This window comes from Labeo rohita, chromosome 11 (genome assembly GCF_022985175.1).
Source record: "Labeo rohita strain BAU-BD-2019 chromosome 11, IGBB_LRoh.1.0, whole genome shotgun sequence".
Classification (NCBI taxonomy): Eukaryota; Metazoa; Chordata; class Actinopteri; order Cypriniformes; family Cyprinidae; genus Labeo; species Labeo rohita.
This window is the reverse complement of record NC_066879.1, coordinates 11,840,745-11,861,708: the sequence shown is the minus strand read 5'-3', so window position 1 is coordinate 11,861,708 and position 20,964 is coordinate 11,840,745. Positions and strand designations below refer to the sequence as shown.

Here is a 20,964-nt window from a genome sequence, read left to right as displayed (position 1 = left end):
AGATAGATAGATAGATAGATAGATAGATAGATGGGTGCTTTTAACAGATTATGAACGACATTACAGAGACAATGGGGTTCAAACAATCATACACAAGAAAAGCATCCAAGTGGACCAACCATAGTTTTGAAATGCCTTGCCGCGTGGCGACGTGCGCAAAAACAAAGTCCGTGATTGGTTGACTGGACGCCGACGTCAGAATTCCGTCCACAGCATCACTGTTTTGTTTGTTATAATGTGATCGCTTTCGTGTTTTGGTGATAAAAAGGTGAAAATATTTGAAACATGACGCGTGCAGCGAGTAACTTACTATTCTATTCATTTACTATGGTAAAGCAGTCAGGCGCTGCACTAAGACACCTAAAGCAGCGCCGTTGATGTGCTTTATCTCTTCCGCGTTGGCGAACGTGCAGGTGCTGTGTGTATTTCTCCACGTCACTCGCGTCCGTGTGAAATAATCGGAGGCACCATAAGCTTCAGTTCATAGGTGAGCACTTACTGCACAGCTATGTCATTGCTGGACTCTGATGACAGCTACGATCTAGTCTTCAAAATAGTTCTTGTTGGAGATGTCGGTGTTGGCAAAACTTGTGTGGTTCAGCGGTTCAAGACCGGTATATTCATCGAAAAACAAGGGAACACGATCGGTGTGGATTTTACCATGAAGACACTGGAAATCCATGGCAAGAGGGTTAAGGTTAGTACTGTAGTCCTGTCTACACTCATTATGGTCATGTCTTATTGGTAATTAAAATTCATGAAGTTTTACCATCATAGTCGACAGCGTGTCTATTGTCACAAAGTTTCCCCATAAAATGAAGTCTACCAAATTTAAATGCTTACTACAGTTGTTATTATTGTAAGCCTTATCACATTCATTTGGGGTTACCTTTAAATAAGAAACTTCATCACAGTTTTACACGTGTAGTAATAACTGTGTAATAAATGACCGTTTCCTTTCAACGTTGACACTTATGACGTGGAAAAATAAAAGTGAAAATCCAGTGAAGTTTGTTGTTGGCTTTAGAGCTTTAAGTTGGCACAGCGTCATTAGACAGTTATGCAATAGTCAAGGTGGTTGTTAAGCTGTAAATAATTTCTAATTGAAACTGTCTCTGAGTCTAATGGGCTTTTAAAAACTGCATATATATTCTACAACCCTTTTGGAAAAATCATAAGCAAGAGCCAAAACACAGCCTCTAGGTTCTGCTGGATTTTACATCAGTAGACTCATCATGAAGGGTCTACATGGGTTTTTGGTTTGTGATTTAGTAAAATCTCAACTAAAAATTTATCTCTCAGTATTTTCTGTTGGTGTTGTGATTCCTGCAGTTGTAACTGTGTCATGTCATGTTTTTGCATTGCTTGAGCTTGAGAAAGGTGTTTATTTTTGCACATTACATCTTTATTTTTTTTTTTTTTTTTTTTTAATATATAGATATTGCATATGAAACTGTTATATCATGTTATATAAATAGCTTAATGTAAGCACCCAATAGGCAGTCATTTGACTAAATAGTCCTACAGACTGGTTTCTTTCAAATAATAAAGTTGTGTTCATTTGGTAATGTATTGTTAGAGGTGGCATAACAGGGGTCCAGTTTCTAGCAGGCTGTTGGATTCTACCTCAGCCATTGTGAAATCTCTCTGTTTCATTGGCTGACTCAGCGAACATCAGCACTTTTTATTGTCTGTGTTGAGGCCGTGTTCACTATTGTCTTTTACCGTGCCAAGACTGTTTGCCCAGATTCTGCAGAGCCGTTTGTGTAATGTATATATGAAATTGTTTTGAAGACAAGATTCTGGACACATAAATACTGCAGATAGAGAAACAAGTAGTGGTCGACCAATATGTATATCTAGAGAGCAGGGACCATAATGTCTCAAATGTTTGAGACCAGAGTTTTTTTTTTTGTTGTTGTTTTTGTTGTTTTTTATTAGAATAGAAATAAAGTTTGATTTCAGATAAAAACAAAAAAGTTATGATGCAAAACGAAGAATAAATATTTAAGATTCTGCATTTCTAGGTCATTGATTAAGAAAAAGTATGTATATAAAAATATGCGCACTATACACTATAAAAATATTTAATGTTTTTTAAATACAACTATAAGTTAGTGAATTCAAACGTGCAAGGAAATTAAAACAGGAGCAAAATATGACTTTGTAAGCTGGGACAACTCATCCTTTTACAGATAATTTAGCACATAAACAACTTCTAGTAATCTAAATATGGTTTCCATTTACAATAAACAACAGCGACCTCTGTAGTGATGAGTTGGACATGAGCAATTCTGTGTTTTGTTAACTTGAGATTGAATTAGTGAGTCAGTGGGGTTTTAGCTTGTGAACTGCAGCATTCGGATGTTACTTTAAGTGTGACAACATGTATGTGCAGTATAAGTAAATTGTATTCAATTTCAACATAACTACATACTCATTAAAGACACCTAATATAGAGTGGGTGCAGTGTATAAGTATGAATGTAGTACAATACAATAAAAATTACAGTTAATATAGAAAATATTTTGTGGTATAGTTACAGATTTGGGATACAGCCGGGCAGGAGCGGTTTCGCACAATCACACAGAGTTACTACCGCAGCGCCAATGGTGCCATCATCACTTATGACATCACAAAGAGAGCCTCTTTCATGTCTGTGCCAAAGTGGATGGAGGATGTGAAGAAATATGGCGGTTCCAACATTGTTCCTCTTTTAATTGGTGAGTGCCTGACATTATTGGCTTTCTTGAACTGCACTGCTTTAAAGAAATAGATCACCCCAAAAACTGAAATTAGATGAAAATAAACTCACCATCAGGTCATCCAAGATGGAGATGAGTTTGTGTCTTCATCAGATTTGGAGAAATGTAGCATTCCATCACTTGCTCACCAATGGATCCTCTGCAGTGAATGGGTGCCGTCAGAATGTCCAAACAATCCACACCACTCCAGTCCATCAATTAACATCTTGTGAAGCCAAAAGCTGCTTGTTTGTCAGAAACAAATCCATCAAGACATTTTTAACTTTTAACTTAAAAATTGCTTTTAGACAAAATATAAGTCCATAATCCATAAAAAACGCATCCTCCAGTGAAAAAGAGATCTGGTCTGAATCAGAAGAGAAATATGCAAAGATCAAGATTACAAGCCAAAACAGTCCAAAATATTGTTTTATCAGCTGCTTGGACTCTCATTGTGACGGCACCCGTTTACCCGAATACATTGGTGAGCAAGTGATGTAATGCTACATTTCTCCAAATCTGATGAAGAAACAATTTCATCTTCATCTTGAATGGCCTGTAGGTAAGTAAATTACTAGCAAATTCTCATTTTGGGGTGCCCTATTCCTTTAAATAAACTTTTTTCAAGAAAGTCTGTTTTTTTTTTACATCTGTTGAACACTGCTGAAAAGTTCATTTTGCATCCCAGGTAATAAATCAGACTTGACCGACTTGCGTGAAGTTCCATTTGAGGATGCACAGACCATGGCTCATCAGCTGGATTTTGTTAGTGCCATCGAGACTTCAGCCAAGGACTCTAGCAATGTAGAAGAGGCATTTAACAAAATGGCCAGTGAGCTCATTCTCAGACATGGCGGGCCCATGTTCACTGAAAATGTAACCGACAGCTTTAAACTCAACAGCAAGGATGTAACCAATGAGGGCTGGGCATGTGGGTGTTGATGACAGTTATTTTTTTTTTTTTTTTCAGAAAGCAATAAAAAGCTTTGGTTTTTACCACTCACTCAGTTATATAAATTGGGTCCTGTCAGGCAGATGCTGCATTTGAAGGAGACGCTGAGGATACATTACTAGGAATGTGATTTTAAAAACCTACAGTTGAATTTAACTGTGAAGATGTTGGGTAGAGACCATTTTGATTGCCAAGCACATAATTTTCACATATCTTCATTATGATTGAAAATTATAACTAGCCAAAATTTTCAATTATTTTCTTTAAATTTAGGCTTGAAAGGACAGATAACACAGTGTCATAACAAGTAAGAAGTTTCCAATAAGAAACAATTTGTCTGTCCACACGCAAAACTAATGTGCAATGTGACAATCACAGCCAATCAGATCGTGTTTGATGATTAATGTGCAGTCGTGTAGCAAGACTTTGGACCAATGAGATTTCAAAATGAGCAGGGCTTCCTAGCACAACACCTCATATATAGAAACCACCTGTTGATAAAATGTCCTATCGCTTGTCAGACTGGCTGTTAGGGTTATACGTGTATGTGACACATTTACATCTCAGCAGTTGTTTTGTACTGTATGTTTTGGTTGCTCATAAACCTTATCAAAGAAAGATTCCATATTTAATTAATGCAAATGAAAACGCAGCAGATAGACAGTAGACATATTTTTAACATTTTGTCAACACTTAACTGTTTCTCATTCCATTGTGGTAAATGAAATGTGTTGTCGAACCAGACTAAGGTCCACTGCCACTTGCTTAATCTTCCTAATAGTTATGTAACTGTTTTAAGACCTTTTGTAAAAATGGCTCAGCAATGCTTAAGTCATTGTCATTAATATTTCTAACTTTTATAGCTACGTAAGATTTCAAGAGCAGATGCAGCAGTGATAGTGTGAAAGTGTTGAAATGGGCAGTTGCAACAATATGGATAAATCACTTCTCTTTCACAGAAGTGATTTTTTTTTTTTTTTTTTTTTTTTAAGAGTTTATTGGGTTTGTGACTTTCCCTTTCATCCATATATGATTTTACTGACCTGAATTTGCATCATTAGCAGCCATGGTCCTAAGACATTTTGCCAATGTTTTCAATGCGTTTTTAAGATTTAAAGAGAAAAATGCAACATTTTTAAAAATGCATTCAAAAATTATGGTAGCAACATTACTGTTGTAAATGAGTGCATCTGCAGTTCTCTTTGGTAAATTGATTTAAATATAGTGTTTACTGTACTGTCCTAACGGCTGCCATGATGGGCTACTTTACACTCTTAATTACGTACAATTTTGTGTAAATGTATGTGTTTTTTATAAACTGGACATATTCTTGTAACCCTTTTGAACTTGCATTTTATTATAGATGTCACATGGGCATTGGTATTTTATATTTAGCATTCATTTATATATACGACAAAGCCTTGTTAAATTATAATAGAGTATAATAAACTAGCTTTTTAAACTTGCAAAAAAAAAGCTTTTTTCTGATAACATTGTTATCATTGTTAAACCATGTTAAATTTGTGACAAGATTGCACTGATGAATTCAGAAATAACATCAATTGCTGTTTCATCTCAAGTAAGCATGGATAACCAGAGCCATTTTACATGCAATAGCGTATTTGTACTTGCTGCAGTATCTTCTTAAGGTTAAAAGCTCAGTTTGGTACTTTTTACTATATCATTGATTGACATACAAGTCTTCATAATCAAGAAAAAATATAGGTCTTTTAAATCAAGATCTATATTCAGTATATGGTATGGTGGCAGCCTTTAAGAATGTAAAGTCTTTAGTTTCACAAATGTGTAGTTTGGAAAAATTAATTTGCTTTATTGTTATACAGAATTGTTGATGAAGAATGTGACAGTATTTGAAGTATGATCATGTCAGATGTACTTGAAGGAAAATCATTGAGCAAGAGGATTCTTCAGAGAATCATAGTGCCTTTTAATGCTGTTGTAGTTTATTTTTAATGTCATCACGTTATTACTATGCATTTTGTTGTTTTTTGTCAATCAGTTAAACATTTTGAGAAACGATCAATTTGTATTTGTTACATTTATTTTATCAATAAAGCTATCACAGCATAACTTGTATGAAATATGTTAATTAAATTTTTTTTAAAAGTTTAATTAATGTAGGAAAGAAAAAAAAAATGTTTTAAATGCTCACATAGGTAGAAAACTACCTTAAAACATATATGTACAGACAAAGTATACATTTGAGGTTAAACTTTATTTACTTTACAGTTTCAAGTGACAAAACTGGCACCTCTTTGTCAACCTTTAGTGTACTACCTGAATTTTGAACGACCAAAACTATATTGAAGGTGCAAACCTTGCACTAGGACATCATTTACTGGTAAAATATAAAAACAAATGTCCAACTGAATGGCTTTTGTTTTCTACAAGGTTGTTTTGTCTCAGTGCAAATCTCACCATTATGTTACAGTGTAACAGTAACCAAATTAAACATAAATAACCTTAAAAAAAATGGAGTCGTAGCAATGTAACAACTACTGATGTAAAACTGGCACAATAAAGGTAACAGAACATGATGAATTAATATGCGGTATTACACATACAACCCTATAAAAATGGTAGACCATGTTTATGGGACCTGTACTGATAAAATGGCAAACAGTTACTGTAATACGATTTTAACAATGTTAAACTATCTGTGAAAAATAATAGAAATACTAATGGTCTTTGATTATCTATTTAAAAAAAACAGGCAGACTGATAGCCCTTGCAATCCAGGGATGCAGAAGAACCACTTCCAGAAGGTCACAGATTAAATCCATTTCACGCTTCTGCCAAAGTTTTGCCCTTATTTTATTTATCCCACATCAGTCTACAGCTGGAACACTGTGTATTTCATGACTCAGTGGCCTGAACGCCCTCTCTTGCCTATTTATGCACACTAGAGAGTAGGATATGCAAATCTGTTCAGTCAGAGCTTATGAAAAAATACTGTTGGACCACGAACACTAAAATGAAATCATGCTATCCAGTAAAGCTAAAATGCCACGATCTTTAATGATCGCTCCTGTTTTCTCAGTCGTGCATTGTGCTTATTTGTGGAGGTTTTCTCCATAAAACACGAACTATAATGGAAAGGCATGGAATCATACAGACTGTTGATATTAAATCAATAACATCACTAGATTTATGTAACTAAACTGCTGTCGAACTTCTCCATCTCAAAGATGAGTTCAACGGCAGCGTCCACGTCCTCTACGATCTTCTCCGGCTCCACCAGAGCAGGGTCGAAGCGGAAATCACGGTGGCCGTGGAAGACTGTCTCTTTGATGCACTGGTTGGCATCTTTAGGTAACTCCATGTGGGGGTTGTAGACGCCTGTGCACACCAGGATGGATTTGCAGGATGTGGCGGAGGGCGACGCAAGCTCACTTTCCCAACCGTTGTCCATGTCCACCTCCTGAGGGACGCTGGTGGGCGTCCCTGTTCCAGTCACCATGTTTGCCACTGCTTTCGTGGTCTTCCTGGCTATCCGTTCCTCGAGGTAGCGGTTGTAGAGGTTGGCACCATAGATATCAGTCATCAGGTTGTCCCTAATTGCATTTAGAAGATTACCAACAGATTTCATTAATTCCTAAAAATTTCTCTCTATGTCCATTTCTTAAATTTAATAGACACATTGTTGTATTCCGTTTTGTTTTATACCATGAGTTCAGTATTCAGTTTGCACTGTGTATGTAGTTTTAATGTTATAATGATTTTTACGCCGGTGGAATAAAATGAAAGGAGGAGTAGGCCGTTCAGTTCAAAGGTTATGAGCCAGAAGATACATGATATCAAGAACATTCAGACCCTTAGCATAAAATGTGTCAAATTTAAAAATGTTTTGCTAGTTTCAGCAAGAAAACTATTAGATTTCAGTGAATGACCCCTAAAACATTCCTGTCCACAATTTGTGCCGTAACCCTTAAAAGAAGACTTCACCCAAAAATGAAAATTTGCTGAAAATATGTTCAAACTTTGTATCAGATTTGGAGAAATGCAGCACAGCCTGCTTGTTTGTGAAAAAACAAATCATTAAGGCGCATCTGGCCAAAATACGAGTGCATAATCGATAATAATGCTTCCTCCAGTGAAAAAAGTCCATGTCCTGTTGTCCTCTCACATCAAATTACTGTTTTGTACTATTTTGGCTTGTAAATGGTGCATGATCTGTGCATATTTCTCTCCTGATTCAGATGACTTTTCACTGGAGAAAGCAACATTATGGATTACGGACTTGTATTTAAGCCAGAAGCTAAAAATGTCTTTATATGACAAACATGCAGCCTTTTAAGACATTAATTGATGGACTCTCATTCTGACAGCACCCATTCACTGCAATTGATGGCTACATCAAGTGCTCACCAGTGAGCAATGCTACATTTCTCCAAATCTGATGAAGAAACAAACTCATCTACATCTTGGATGGCCTGCGGGAGAGGACACTGCCAACAAATTTTCCTTTTTGGGTGAACTATTCCTTGAAGGGCCATTCACACAGAATATGTTTTATAAAAAATAAGGGTAATTAACATTTCATTGGACATATGTATAATGGAATAAGCAAATATCACATATGATATAAATATGATCAGACATAGAGCACTGTGCAAAATGAATGTTAGATTCTTTAAAAAAAAAACCTGAATGTAACTAAGAACAAATGTTACCCTGGACCATAAAACCAGTCATAAGGGTCAATTTCTTTCGAAACTGAGATTTATACATAGTATGAAAGCTTTCCATTGAAGTATCGTTTGGTTAGGATAGGACAATATTTGGCTGAGACACGACTATTTGAAAATCTGGAATCTGAGGGTGCAAAAAAAAAAATCAAAATATTGAGAAAATTGCCTTTAAAGTTGTCCAAATGAAGTTCTTAGCAATGCATATTACTAATCAAAAATTAAGTTTTGATTTATTTACGGCAGTAAATTTTCAAAATATCTTCATGGAACATGATCTTTACTTAATATCCTAATGATTTTTGGCATAAAAGACAAATCATCAGATAATTTTAACCCATGCAATGTTTTGTTAGCTATTGCTACAAATACACACATGCTATTTACGACTGGTTTTGTTGTCCAGGATTACAAATCTGTTTTAAAGGCAAAGGGAAGGTCACGCCAAATATGGATGTAATGTAGTTAATAGAAGTTAACTGACAGCATGCATAAATTCTGTATATATTATTACAATTAACAGAGAATGTTTGTAAAAATCTAACATGCTTGTACAGTACTGTATATTTTGCTCTGGAAACTGAATATGATAATATCATAAGCAAAACAACAGTTCAGGTGTGAGGTAGACTACTGTGTTTTGTCTGCAAGCTCATTTCTTTCAGATTTGAAATCTTCTGACATACATACTAAGGGAAACATACTGGCCCATTTAATGTGCATGCGTCTCACCCGATAGCATAAAGGGATCTGATCGGTGCCCTCCAGCCTCTCTCAGCAGCTTGTTCTCTAATGAGGAACTCAGCAAAATGGTAGGTCAGTTCACTGGGCTTCCCCATGAGGGCCTCGTATTTCAGATCTTTTCCAGTGATCTTCTTATAGATGCTCTCCAAACAAACCATGAAAGTGCCATGACCGAATCTGTTGATGGGAAATTTTCATTCATTAATTGGCCCGTCTTAAAGGAACATTCCACTGAAAATAGGCTCATTTTCCAACTCCTCTAGAGTTAAACAGTTGAGTTTTACCCATTTTCGAATCCATTCAGCCGATCTCCGGTCTGGCGGTAGCACTTTTAGCATAGCTTAGCATAGATTGTTGAATCTGATTAGACCGTTAGCATCTCGTTAAAAAATGACCATATATAATGACAATATTTTTCCTATTTACAACTTGTAAAACACAATGTAACCACAGAAGAGTCAAGTTTTAAATGGGAAAAATATCGAAAATCTTTGGTCATTTTTGAGCGAGATGCTAACGGTCTAATCGGATTCAATAATCTATGCTAAGCTATGCTAAAAGTGCTACCGCCAGACCCGGAGATCGGCTGAATGGATTCGAAAAACGGTAAAACTCAACTGTTTAACTCTAGGGGAGTTGGAAAATAAGCCTATTTTCAAAAAAAGTGGAGTGTTCCTTTAAATCTTTAGATATATTTCAATGCATCATGTTCATAAAAGACTTATCTCTTGTAAAGCTATAAAAATAAAGGTTCCAAAGTGTGTTTTCACAGTGATGCTACAGAAGATCCATTTTGGGTTCCTCAATGAATCTTTCAGTGATCAGTTCTTAAAAAGAACCATTATTTCTTAGTGTAAAGAACATTTTAATCATCAAAAGAACCTGATGTTATCAGTTCTTCATGAAACCATCAATGCCAATGAAGAAACTGTATTTTTAAGAGTGTTTAAGAGATTAGAAGTCATTTATGGATATTATCTAACAACAAAATAAAACAAAACCATCGCTAAGAAATATTTAGTGGAGTAAAATGTGTGAAACTAGCCCCGATCTCCCCTTAATAAATCAGCATTGAATCACCTTGGTGAATGTGCCTCTGCCATCCACATTAGATCCATGTTACAGGCCAAGAGCGGCAAATGAGTGGAGTGAGTGGTTTCATAGACATTGCTCAGATTCCCGTTGGTGAGAAGGACGTCAACAATGAGCTGTAAGTTTGTCTCCCATCGAATGGGCTCCCCAAACAGAACTACAGCTAGAGTTACAAGAGAAAAGAAGCAAATTAAAGCCATTATCTGTCTTTCAAAACAACATCTATCAATTGATCTATCTAAATATACACTACAATGTATATACGTCCACTCAAATTTTGCGGTTGGTGAGATTTTCATTGTTCTTGAATCACCCGGACTGCATTTATTCAATCAAAAATACAGTAAAACCATTCATATTTTTTGTAATATTATTACAATGTAAAATAGCGGTTTTCTACGTAAGCAATAGATAAAATTCATTTTTGTGATTAAAGCTGAAATTTCACACAAACCTTCAAAAATCATTCTAATATGCTGTTTTGCTTCTTGAAAACCATTTATGATAATTATCAATGTTCAAAACAGTTGTGTTGCCGAACATTTTTGTGGCAACTCTGATTTTATTTATTAATTCATGGATGGATGGATAGAAAGTTCAAAAGAACAGCATTTTTTAGAAAAATTTTGTAACTTTTGTAGTATTATTAATGTATCCTTACTGAAAGAAAAAAAAAAGAAAAAAAAAAAAAAAAGAAAAAAGTATTAGAGGCCCCAGCCCATAAATGTACTATATACAAATAAATGTATACAGTACATTTATGGGCTGGATCAGACAGATTAATGAATCACTTAGACCAGTTTCATTAAAAATATTCACAAAAAATATTGTTGATTAACACTCCTCCACTAAATTTTCATCTGCAGACCTAAGTGCAGAACAGTATGTGAAGAATGATTAAACGTTGACATTAACTGGTAATTGCAATTATCTTTTCTTTACTATTGTGACATCTATATCTACTGTAAGAGAAAGAGCTTCTTTGATGAATAAAAAATTATTTTGTCCGCTCCGAACTGACTGGATTGTGTCATGTGAGTGTCACTGGCAGGGGCATTAATGTTTTTGATTAAAGGGGTCATCGGATGCCCATTTTCCACAAGTTGATATGATTCTTTAGGGTCTTAATGAAAAGTCTATAATATACTTTGGTTAAAAATTCTCAATGGTAGTGTAAAACAACACCCTTTTTACCTTGCCAAAATCAGCTCTGCAAAAATCATCCCATTCTGGTCGAGGCTGCTTTAAATGTAAATGAGCTCTGCTTGCCCCGCCCATCTCATCTCTTTGTGGATTGACGAGCCTGTTTACTTTAGCCGCATTTAGCTGTTAAACTTGCTAACTTGCACATTATTAGGAAAGGCGATTGCAAAGATTCATTAAAAAAAACCTTATATACACTTCTGCTGTAAGTGAACCTGGATCACAAATGATTTGCGTGAACATAGACAGATATATGTAGATCGGGAGGCGCCTTCCCTTCACAAACAAACGTAATCCACTGCATCTTTAGGAGCTCAGATGTCGGGAGTAAATGACGACCACTACGTTCATTATTACATCCAGCAACACAACACCTCAATCGCTCAATTCTTGTCTAACTTACATCCCTGCTCTGGCATCAAAACATGGAGGTTGGACTGTTACAACTGATCTTAGGTAAGACGCTAATGTCAATCAGCTATCGTGGGAGCGGCCTCTGTGGGTGTGATGCAACAACGACAGGCTGAGACAGGCAAGCCATCTGAGAATGGCTTAATTTGAAAAAGGGGACATTATTTTTAGAGATTAATTAAAAACCACTGCATGGATTTTTATCATTATAGGGTAGATTTGTATATACACTGCCAACACACATTAATGTTCAAACAGCATGTAAAAGTGAACTTAGCATCCGATGACCCCTTTAAAGACTATGAGGACATGTTCATATATTAATCATTCAAAATAATTTAAAAAATAAATATTCTATAAAAATAGGATCTTGATTTCGTGGTAAAGGTGAATATATGGTTCTGGTACAGCTATGCCATGTGATGCAGTGAAGCACCAAATCGCACAACTAAAGTTATCTTCAGAAATATCTCACCTTCAACTCTGGGGAGGTTCACCACAGGAGCAGACTGAAACAACAAGGAAAGTATCTGTTGCCATTGCATGTCATCTGACCGATTTCATAAACTATCCAACAACTGATTCCCTCATAGAACAACAGGTTTGAGGATTTAGAAAAAGACCATATTAAAGTACAGACCATTTTAAATTCTTCAAATACGTATTCACATGCACAAAAAACAGGAATGGGAATTATGTGAAGTTGGTGTAATCTGCTATTTGTTCCAGTTAACAAAAGGGGGCCTTGTGTTATAACCTCCTCATCATTGCCGCTGGCCAATCACTTCACATTATATTTATGTTTTACCTGTTCTAATCCGACCTAATTATGTTCTCTGTTTTAAACGTGCAGTCTCAGTTATCGCCACAATGAACAGCAAACTACACATACTGCATCAACCTAGGCAGTTTTTCCTGCCCTGAAGAATCAAATTGGCCAAAAAGGTATATTAATAGAGCACAAAGCACAACAACCCTAATTATCTTGAGTACACAAAAATGCATTGATTATAGAATTTAAAAACAATGTTTTTAAACAATGTTTTTTAAAAACAATGTTGACTGCCATTTAAAAGTTTGAGTTTAGAAGGCTTTTGAAGACTCTTCTGCTCAAGGCTACATTTAATTGATTTAAAATTCAGTAAAACAGTACAATTGTGAATTATTGCTATGGTTTGCAATAAATATTAAAATATTTATTATTATCATTTTATTCCTGTGATCAAAGATGAAGCATCATTCAGCATCATTACTCCAGTCTTCAGTGTCACATTCTTCAGAAATCATTCTAATATGCTGATTTGCTGCTCAAGAAACATTTTTGATTATTTTTATCAATGTTGAAAACAGTTGTGCTGCTTAATATTTTTGTGGAAACTGCTACATTTTATTTTTTAGAATTCTCTGATGAATAAACAGTTCTAAAGAACAGCATTTATTTGAAAATTTTTGTAACATTATCAAAGTCTTTACTGTCAATTTTAGATCAATTTAATGCTCCTTGCTGAATAAACATATTCATTTCTTTAAGAAGAAACTGTACCCCAGTCTTTTAAATTCTAGTGTACGTTTGTTTTTACTATAAATTGTACCAAAATAAGTAAGCTAAATTAAACTGAATAAAACTGTTACAGAATTCAGATTTTTGATGCACAGTAAATGATGAAAGCAAATAATTATAGCCGTAATCATTTTAATAAGACGTGTTTAGTCAGTGACTTACCGGAAGTTTGGGCCGTCTGTTGTGATCCACCATGTCCAGCAGAGGGAAGGATTCACGCAGCATGTCGATACTGACCACGTTTGTGAAGCCCACACTGATTCAGAGAGTTAAGAATTAATTTGTCTCATGGATTAACCTAAAAGTGATGTCATTGTTGTAATGATTAAAATCCATTTTTATTCACAAACAAACACAAACGATTTGGGGGATTACGATAATCCTATTCCTCATGGTAAGCTTGTAAACACTATCACATTATAATACGGTCACATCTAATGACATCACTGAGGTGCTGTAAAGGCCAGAGAGAGACTGCCATAATCACACAGTTTAGAGATAATCGCATTTCATAAAGTCATTTACATCCACATTCAAATCTTTGAGGTAGGTTTTCAGATGGCTTTCTATATAGAGCATCACAGTTTTAGTTGTTTCATTTGTTCAGCTCATTTAAATTTGTACTAGTTGCCATGAATCCAAGTACTTGTTACACAACCACCCAGCAACTCATGTTTGGCCATCCTCTGCCATGTGGCTTTGTTAAAACTAGTGCTACAGGATTTGGCCAAAAATCCCACTATGATTACTTTGACAAACCGCAGGCTATCTATATATTTATTTCACTAAAATGCAGCCATCTGATCTACAGAGAAGACCCTGAAGACACTAGACAGGGAAGGATACTTTTTGGCAATGTCGAGCACAGGACCTTGTCCAGACACCAGCACATACTTGTCATGATATTTCTTGAACATTCGCAAAGGGCTGTGAGACATCATGACTTGGTCTTGCGATATCTACAAATCAAACAAACAGATTATCATACAAATCAACAGTTATCATCATACATAAATGCTTTATGGCATGCAACATGTAGCAAAATTTGCAATTTAGCCTTCAAAAGTTTGTAATCAGTAAGATTTGTAATGTTTTTTGTTTTTTTTAAAGATATTTCTTCTGCGCATCAAGGCTGCATTTATCTGATCAAAAATACAGAAGAACAGCAATACTGTGAAATATTATTGCAATTTAAAATAACGGTTTTCTATTTGAATATACTTTTAAATATAATTTATTCCTGTGATCAAAGCTGAATTTTCAGCATCATTACTCCAGTCCTCAGTGTCATGTGATCCTTCAGAAATCATTCTAATATACTAATTTATTATCAATGTTGGAAACAGTTTTGCTGCTTCATATTTTGTGGAACCCGTGATTCATTTTTTTAGGATGCTTTGATGAATAAAGATATAAAAAGAACAGCATTTATTCAGAACAATTTTTTTTGTAACAATATGCACTACAAAAGTTTGGGGTCAGTAATTTTTTTTTTTAATAAATTAATACTTTTATTCAGCAAGGATGTGTTAAATTGATAAAAAATGATAGTAAAGGCTTATATTGTTACAAAATCTTTTGAATATATATGTATTTTTTAATTTGAATAAATGCTGTTTTTTTTGTTTGTTTGTTCGTTTTTTAATTCATCAAAGAATCTAGAAAAAATTATAACAGGTCCAAAAATATTAAGCAGCACAAATGTTTCAACATTGATAATAAATCAGCATGTAAGAATGATTTCTGAAGGAGCATATGACACTGAAGACTGGAGTAATGATGCTGAAAATTCAGCTTTTCATCACAGGAATAAATTATATTTTAAAGTATATTAAAATAATAATAATAATAATAATAATAATAATAATAATAATAATAATAATAATAATAAAACATTATTTTAAATTGTAATAATATTTTAGAATATTACTGCCTTTTTTTGGCCAATATAATTTTTAACTGCATAATCCTTCAATAACAGCCTCTATAGAAAGCTTCATAAAGCATTTTTACAGTTTCATAAAACAGTCGGATCTGAAATATTCCGGCCAAACTGTGAAAAGGATATTTTTAGCTGCTGGTTTCTAAGGTTGGGCAACAGCTGCTACACACAGCCAGGAACAACACAAGATTCCACAAACTGATATTTTAATTTACATTAATACCTCAGTGTGACCAGACAGGCCAGGTTTCTGAACAATAAAGTGTGAACGTGGAAGGGTAAGTGATCTTTTGGATCGAGGCAGAAGTGTACAGTATATTTTCATTTTCAAGTATTTCAAAATATCAAGGTTACTTGGATTTGACATGATTTGACCCTTCATTCAGTCAACTGAGAATTGCATACAAAAAGCTCCAATTAATGCGTCAAGCAGACTGAAAGTCAGAATTCTCATCATGAATATGAGAGAGGAGAACTCACAGGAACACCCAGTATGTGAGACAGCTGATCTGCCTTCTTCTGTCGTAAGCAGTTGCCAGCATTTGTGACAAAGACAACCGGAACCACAAACTGCCCTTTTGCATCCACCAGCTTCTGGAAAGCTCTCTTTGCTGCTGGGATGGGGGTCCTTCCTCGCACCAAGACTCCATCTATGTCAAACAGCAACCCAAAGCTGGGCTCGGACTGTTGAAAAAATTACAACATAAAAACAAGAAATTATATTATGCAATGCCTAAAGGAAATGAAGCACACAGGACTATTATTTGCACATAGCTGTTATTACTGTAAATGACTGTACTCAAAGTATACTAAGCTTGTCTGTGTTCCATTCTGTCTCACAGACGGATAACTTAAGCCAGATACTTTGCTCTCCCTTGCTGATTCGAAATTGCACCTAACCGTGACCTGAACACTGATGTGTACCAAACAATTTTGTGCACCGTTACAGCCCGGTGTATACAGTTTGGGATCAGTAATATTTTTAATGCTTTTTTTAAACTTCCAGAACAAAAATTGACAGATAATGTACGCATCCCTTGTCATCCAAGATGTTCATGTCTTTCTTTCTTCAGTCGTAAAGAAATTATGTTTTTGGAAGAAAACATTTCAGGTTTTTTGTTCCATATAGTGGATTTCTATGGTGCCCTGAGTCTGAACTTCCAAAATGTAGTTTCAATGCAGCTTCAAATGCAGTTGTAGGAAGAAGGGTCTTATCTAGCAAAACGTTTGAAGCCGCATTTAAACTGCATTTTGGAAGTTCAAAATCGGGGCACCATATCAGTCCATTATATGGAGAAAAATCCTGAAATGTTTCTCTCAAAAAACATAATTTCTTTACAGCAGAAGAAAGAAAGACATGAACATCTTGGATGACAAGGGGGTGAGTACATTATCTGTATTTTTTTGTTTTGGAAGTGGACTTCTCCTTTAAAGAAGTTTTGTATGGTCATCAGGGCTGCATTCATTAAAAAAAAAAAAAACAGTAATACTGTGAAATATGATTGCAATTTAAATTAAATGTTTTAAGCGTTTATTTTTTTGGAACATGTTTTTTTAGGATTCTTGATGAATAAAAAGTTCAAACGAATAGCATTTATTCAAAATAGAAATCTTTTGTAACATACACTACCGTTCAGAAGTTTAGGGTCAGTACATTTCTTTCTTTCTTTCTTTCTTTTTATGAAAGAAATGAATACTTCTGTCCAGCAAGGATGTGTTAAAATGATTTATAAAAGTGACCGTGCAGTCTTAAATTGTTTAAAAAAGATTTCTATTATGAATTGTTCAAAAAATTAAATAAAAAAAATCACAGGTTAAAAAAAATGTCTATTAAAATTAAATGGGAATATTATATATATAACATTATTGTATGGTACGGTTGTATGTATAGTTTATTGAAATATTATGTCATATTTATGTCTATATAATTTTTGGGAAATTTAATTTCAGTGGCAAACAAAGGTTTTTTTAAAATAAAAGTTAAAAAATATTTATTTTTATAACTTATTTATACATACTATCACAATGTCATATTTATGTCTATATATATATATATATATTACATTTTTATTTCAGTTTTAGTTTTATTTATTTTACATCATTTTTTTTAATCTAAATTAAATGAGAAATGTTGCTCTGACAACAAGAGTTGTTTTTTTTTTTAATAAAAGTTGAAAAATATTTATATCTATTACTTATTTATACATACTATCACAACAAATGTTTTTGTTACATAAAGCAATCCATGAAAGTTAAAAAAGGGCCAGTGTATCATCTAGAATACTGCATTTGCCACTTGTATGGGCACATTAGGTAAACAAATTGACAAAGTTGTCATGTAACAATGTCAAATATCCTCATGATCCCAAAAAAGGCTATAATAAGTTCAAGTTGCTGTAATATTACTAATATGACCCAACTGTTAGATGGCTTACTAGGGGAGTATTGAATGAAAATAGCAATGATAAATTGAGAAATGTTTTATAGAATGTTTGGTCACAGCTTATTTTAAGGTGTCCTTGATACAGTGTAATCACACAAACAAGTATATTAAGTAATATTAATTAGTAATATTAACAACATTTACTTACTTTAGGTTTAGGGTTTTAGTGTTAGATGCTTGAAATTACACATAATGTACTGTAATTACTAAATTAGATACAAATAAAGTGTTTAAACCGATACTTTGGTGACAGTAAATAAGGATTTCACATTAATTTGAAAGTTTATACAATTGTATAAATATTAGGTCACATACACAACACATAACCTCATTTAAGATTTTTCCTTCCCAAGACAGACGCACATGATTACGCACAAAAGAAGATGCTGCATTATACTTGACCCTTGCTGGACATTTGTCCCTTGTTTTGCCCCTTGTTTTCTGTCTGCGTTCAACTGAGGATTACAGCCAGTTCAGTTCAATCTGCTCAGATAAAACAGCTGCACTTCCCCTTAGGGAACTCATGTGCTGTTCTCTCAGTAAAAAGCCATTGATGTCACTCCAGCTCTTAAGTATGACAGAAGACTAGATTTTTAAGAACACTGTACAGCAAGACCATAGCAAATACACGATTATTTATTAGCTAATGTAGAGTGTTTTTTTTTGTTCCTGATGATTAACACTCATCTTTAGTATGTATGGGGAAGAGGTTCTGTTTTACTGTGTGCAATTGTCAACTAATCAACAAACTGCTGAGACAATAATAAAAGACACAGAGACAAGTTCAGTCTGAAAGTTTGTAATACTGAACTTCACTGATCAATATACTGATCTAAATTTATGGGGAAAAAAAATAAAAAAAAATCCAGCATTTGCGTATGCCTCAAACAGTGTTAAAGGTTATAAAAAGGTATTATGCACTATAAATATTGATAGTAAAAATTACTGACTGCAAAATTCAGTGTTATATTAGTATCTTCAAATACTATTTATTTTTCATTAATATTTTAACTCATTTTTCCCCATTTTCTATTTTAATTTTAATTTTATTTTAATATAGAATTTTAAATTAGAAACATTGCCTTGGCAACTAGCTGAAATAAAAAGTTTTATATTTTATTTTACGTTTATCTTGTGTCAAGTAATGAAAAAGAATTTTGTTTTCATTAATGGTTTTAATTTTAGTTTTACTTGTCTAACTCTGAGTCAGTTATGACTGAATTCTATGTAAAATTTACATTTGTTCAGTTTCAGTAATTTTGAATACATTTGCTATTATTCAGTTGTATTATATACATAATACTGAATATAGCACACACAACTCAGTCATAAATCTAAATGATTTCACTGTACAAAAATACAATGATAATCTTTGCAGAAATATAATGGCATAAAAATGACAATAATAACCTATTGTTTATTTTTTAAAATATTGATATTGTGTTTTGAATTTTAGTCACTGGTCACAAACTAGTCAGAATACAATCTATAATGTATTATATAAAAAATGATATATCAATATAACTATGTACTGTATATGATGAGTACTGATGTTGCTCAAAAAAAACTAAATGAACTGTACCAATCTTGTAAGTACAGTGTAATGACATAAACATAGGCTACATGGGATTGGATCAACAGTTATTTTACGATATTTGCAGATGTCAGGATACTGGCTGTCAATCTAAAGCACTGCAGACAGTGTGAGCCTCAGTATGACACAGATCAATAACTTCACAGCTGTACATTGTGTGCTTTGAAGCCGAGAGCTCATCTGGACCCAGTAAACACGCTTTCAACAGGACTCCCAGAAATCAAGCTTCATTGCTGTGATAGGAAATATTCACATTCATTTAAAGTAAACAAGAACTTAGTGGTGAAAATGAAAGAAAAAGAGTTCGTGTCCGCCGCACGTGAGGGGTCATTATGAAGCAAGATCCCCTTTGTGGCGTAATAAAATAGGAATTGAAAAAGACTACAAACAAGGAAAGAGCAATCATTTCTGTCTGTTAAAAGCACACTAACAATGGATTCAGCAGTTAAGCAAACATCACATGATGCTGAGGTAGATGTAGGAATGTAAACACGTCCTCTACCTTAATGCACAGTCCGCATCGCCCCGGCACCGCGACGCGCTGCTGCAGCACATGCCGCGAACCCAGGCAGCCTGTCGACCTCAGCAGCGCTGTTAAGACGTTCATTTCGATACAACGCTTTCCAATCTGCTTTTGTGGCCGGTTTCGACTGAGTCCAGTATCTCCATGAAGCTTTTGTAGCGGTGTGATGTGACGACAGAGAGGAGGTGGTACGAATCCATCGAAAGACTTGAGTCAGGAAATAAACATCCTTCCTCGCCGGCAAATGGGGGAATGTGACACCCCCATCCACGCTGAACCACGAACCTCCTGCCTGACGTCACTAGATAGCATGCAGATACTAGTTCTCGGAAACGCGCTCCATAGTGAGCGTTATCGCGTGGCGACGCTAGTAGTGTAACATTATAATTCATATAATGAAGGACAATAAACGTTCACATAAAGCTAAATGCCTTCATTAGAAAAACAGGGTGATTTGGAGGGGGAGGGTGCACGAATCGAAACAAAGCCTACTACTGCGGCAGATGTGGAAGTAGGCTACTAGTGACGTCATCCGCACATATGGGCCACTAGAAAACGTGAATACAAAATAAAGAACGCCATATGAAGAGTTTTGCGAATATATTTTTTTTTTCTAAATCATAACGTGAAAAAATACTTTTTTTTTACTGTTACCTGAAATGTGCAATTTGTATTTATTTGCTGTTTCAGAGAAATTATCAGAAACTACTACTAATAATAAGTTACTATTACTGCTATGTTGTTATTAACTTTATAGTGTTATTATAATATTATCAGTGTTGGGAAGGTTACTTTGGAAATGTAATAGGTTACAGATTACAAGTTACTTGATTTAAGATGTAATAAGTAGTGTAACTTTTCAATTACTCTATTAAAGTAATGTAACTTATTACTTTTAATTACTTTTTGATTACTTTTCTAATTTTCTAAATTTTTTAACTGTTAATCATTTTGAAACATTTAAACCAGGCAGGGTTAACCTTACAGTAGCATTCAACACTGATTACTGGCAGACTTTCAAAATCCTTTATCACTTGAATTAAGAT

General features: G+C 34.4%; 2 protein-coding genes across 2 annotated transcripts; one reads left to right on the top strand and one right to left on the bottom strand.

The window, feature by feature from the left end:
• Positions 1 to 204: 204 nt before the first annotated feature.
• rab43 (RAB43, member RAS oncogene family) lies at positions 205 to 3,710 on the top strand. The gene is made up of 3 exons (XM_051122634.1): positions 205 to 697; positions 2,540 to 2,723; positions 3,433 to 3,710. Exons 1-3 carry the CDS (start codon positions 509 to 511, stop codon positions 3,684 to 3,686), a joined length of 627 nt encoding a protein of 208 aa, XP_050978591.1. The 5' UTR covers positions 205 to 508; the 3' UTR covers positions 3,687 to 3,710.
• A 2,203-nt stretch (positions 3,711 to 5,913) lies between these two features.
• zgc:77375 (uncharacterized protein LOC402927 homolog) lies at positions 5,914 to 20,384 on the bottom strand. Its single transcript, XM_051122633.1, has 8 exons — positions 19,898 to 20,384; positions 15,839 to 16,042; positions 14,263 to 14,375; positions 13,579 to 13,672; positions 12,331 to 12,364; positions 10,230 to 10,404; positions 9,138 to 9,326; positions 5,914 to 7,271 (listed from the first exon to the last, which is right to left on the bottom strand). The coding sequence occupies exons 1-8, from the start codon at positions 20,000 to 20,002 to the stop codon at positions 6,866 to 6,868; spliced, it is 1,320 nt and encodes a 439-aa protein (XP_050978590.1). The 5' UTR covers positions 20,003 to 20,384; the 3' UTR covers positions 5,914 to 6,865.
• Positions 20,385 to 20,964: the final 580 nt, after the last annotated feature.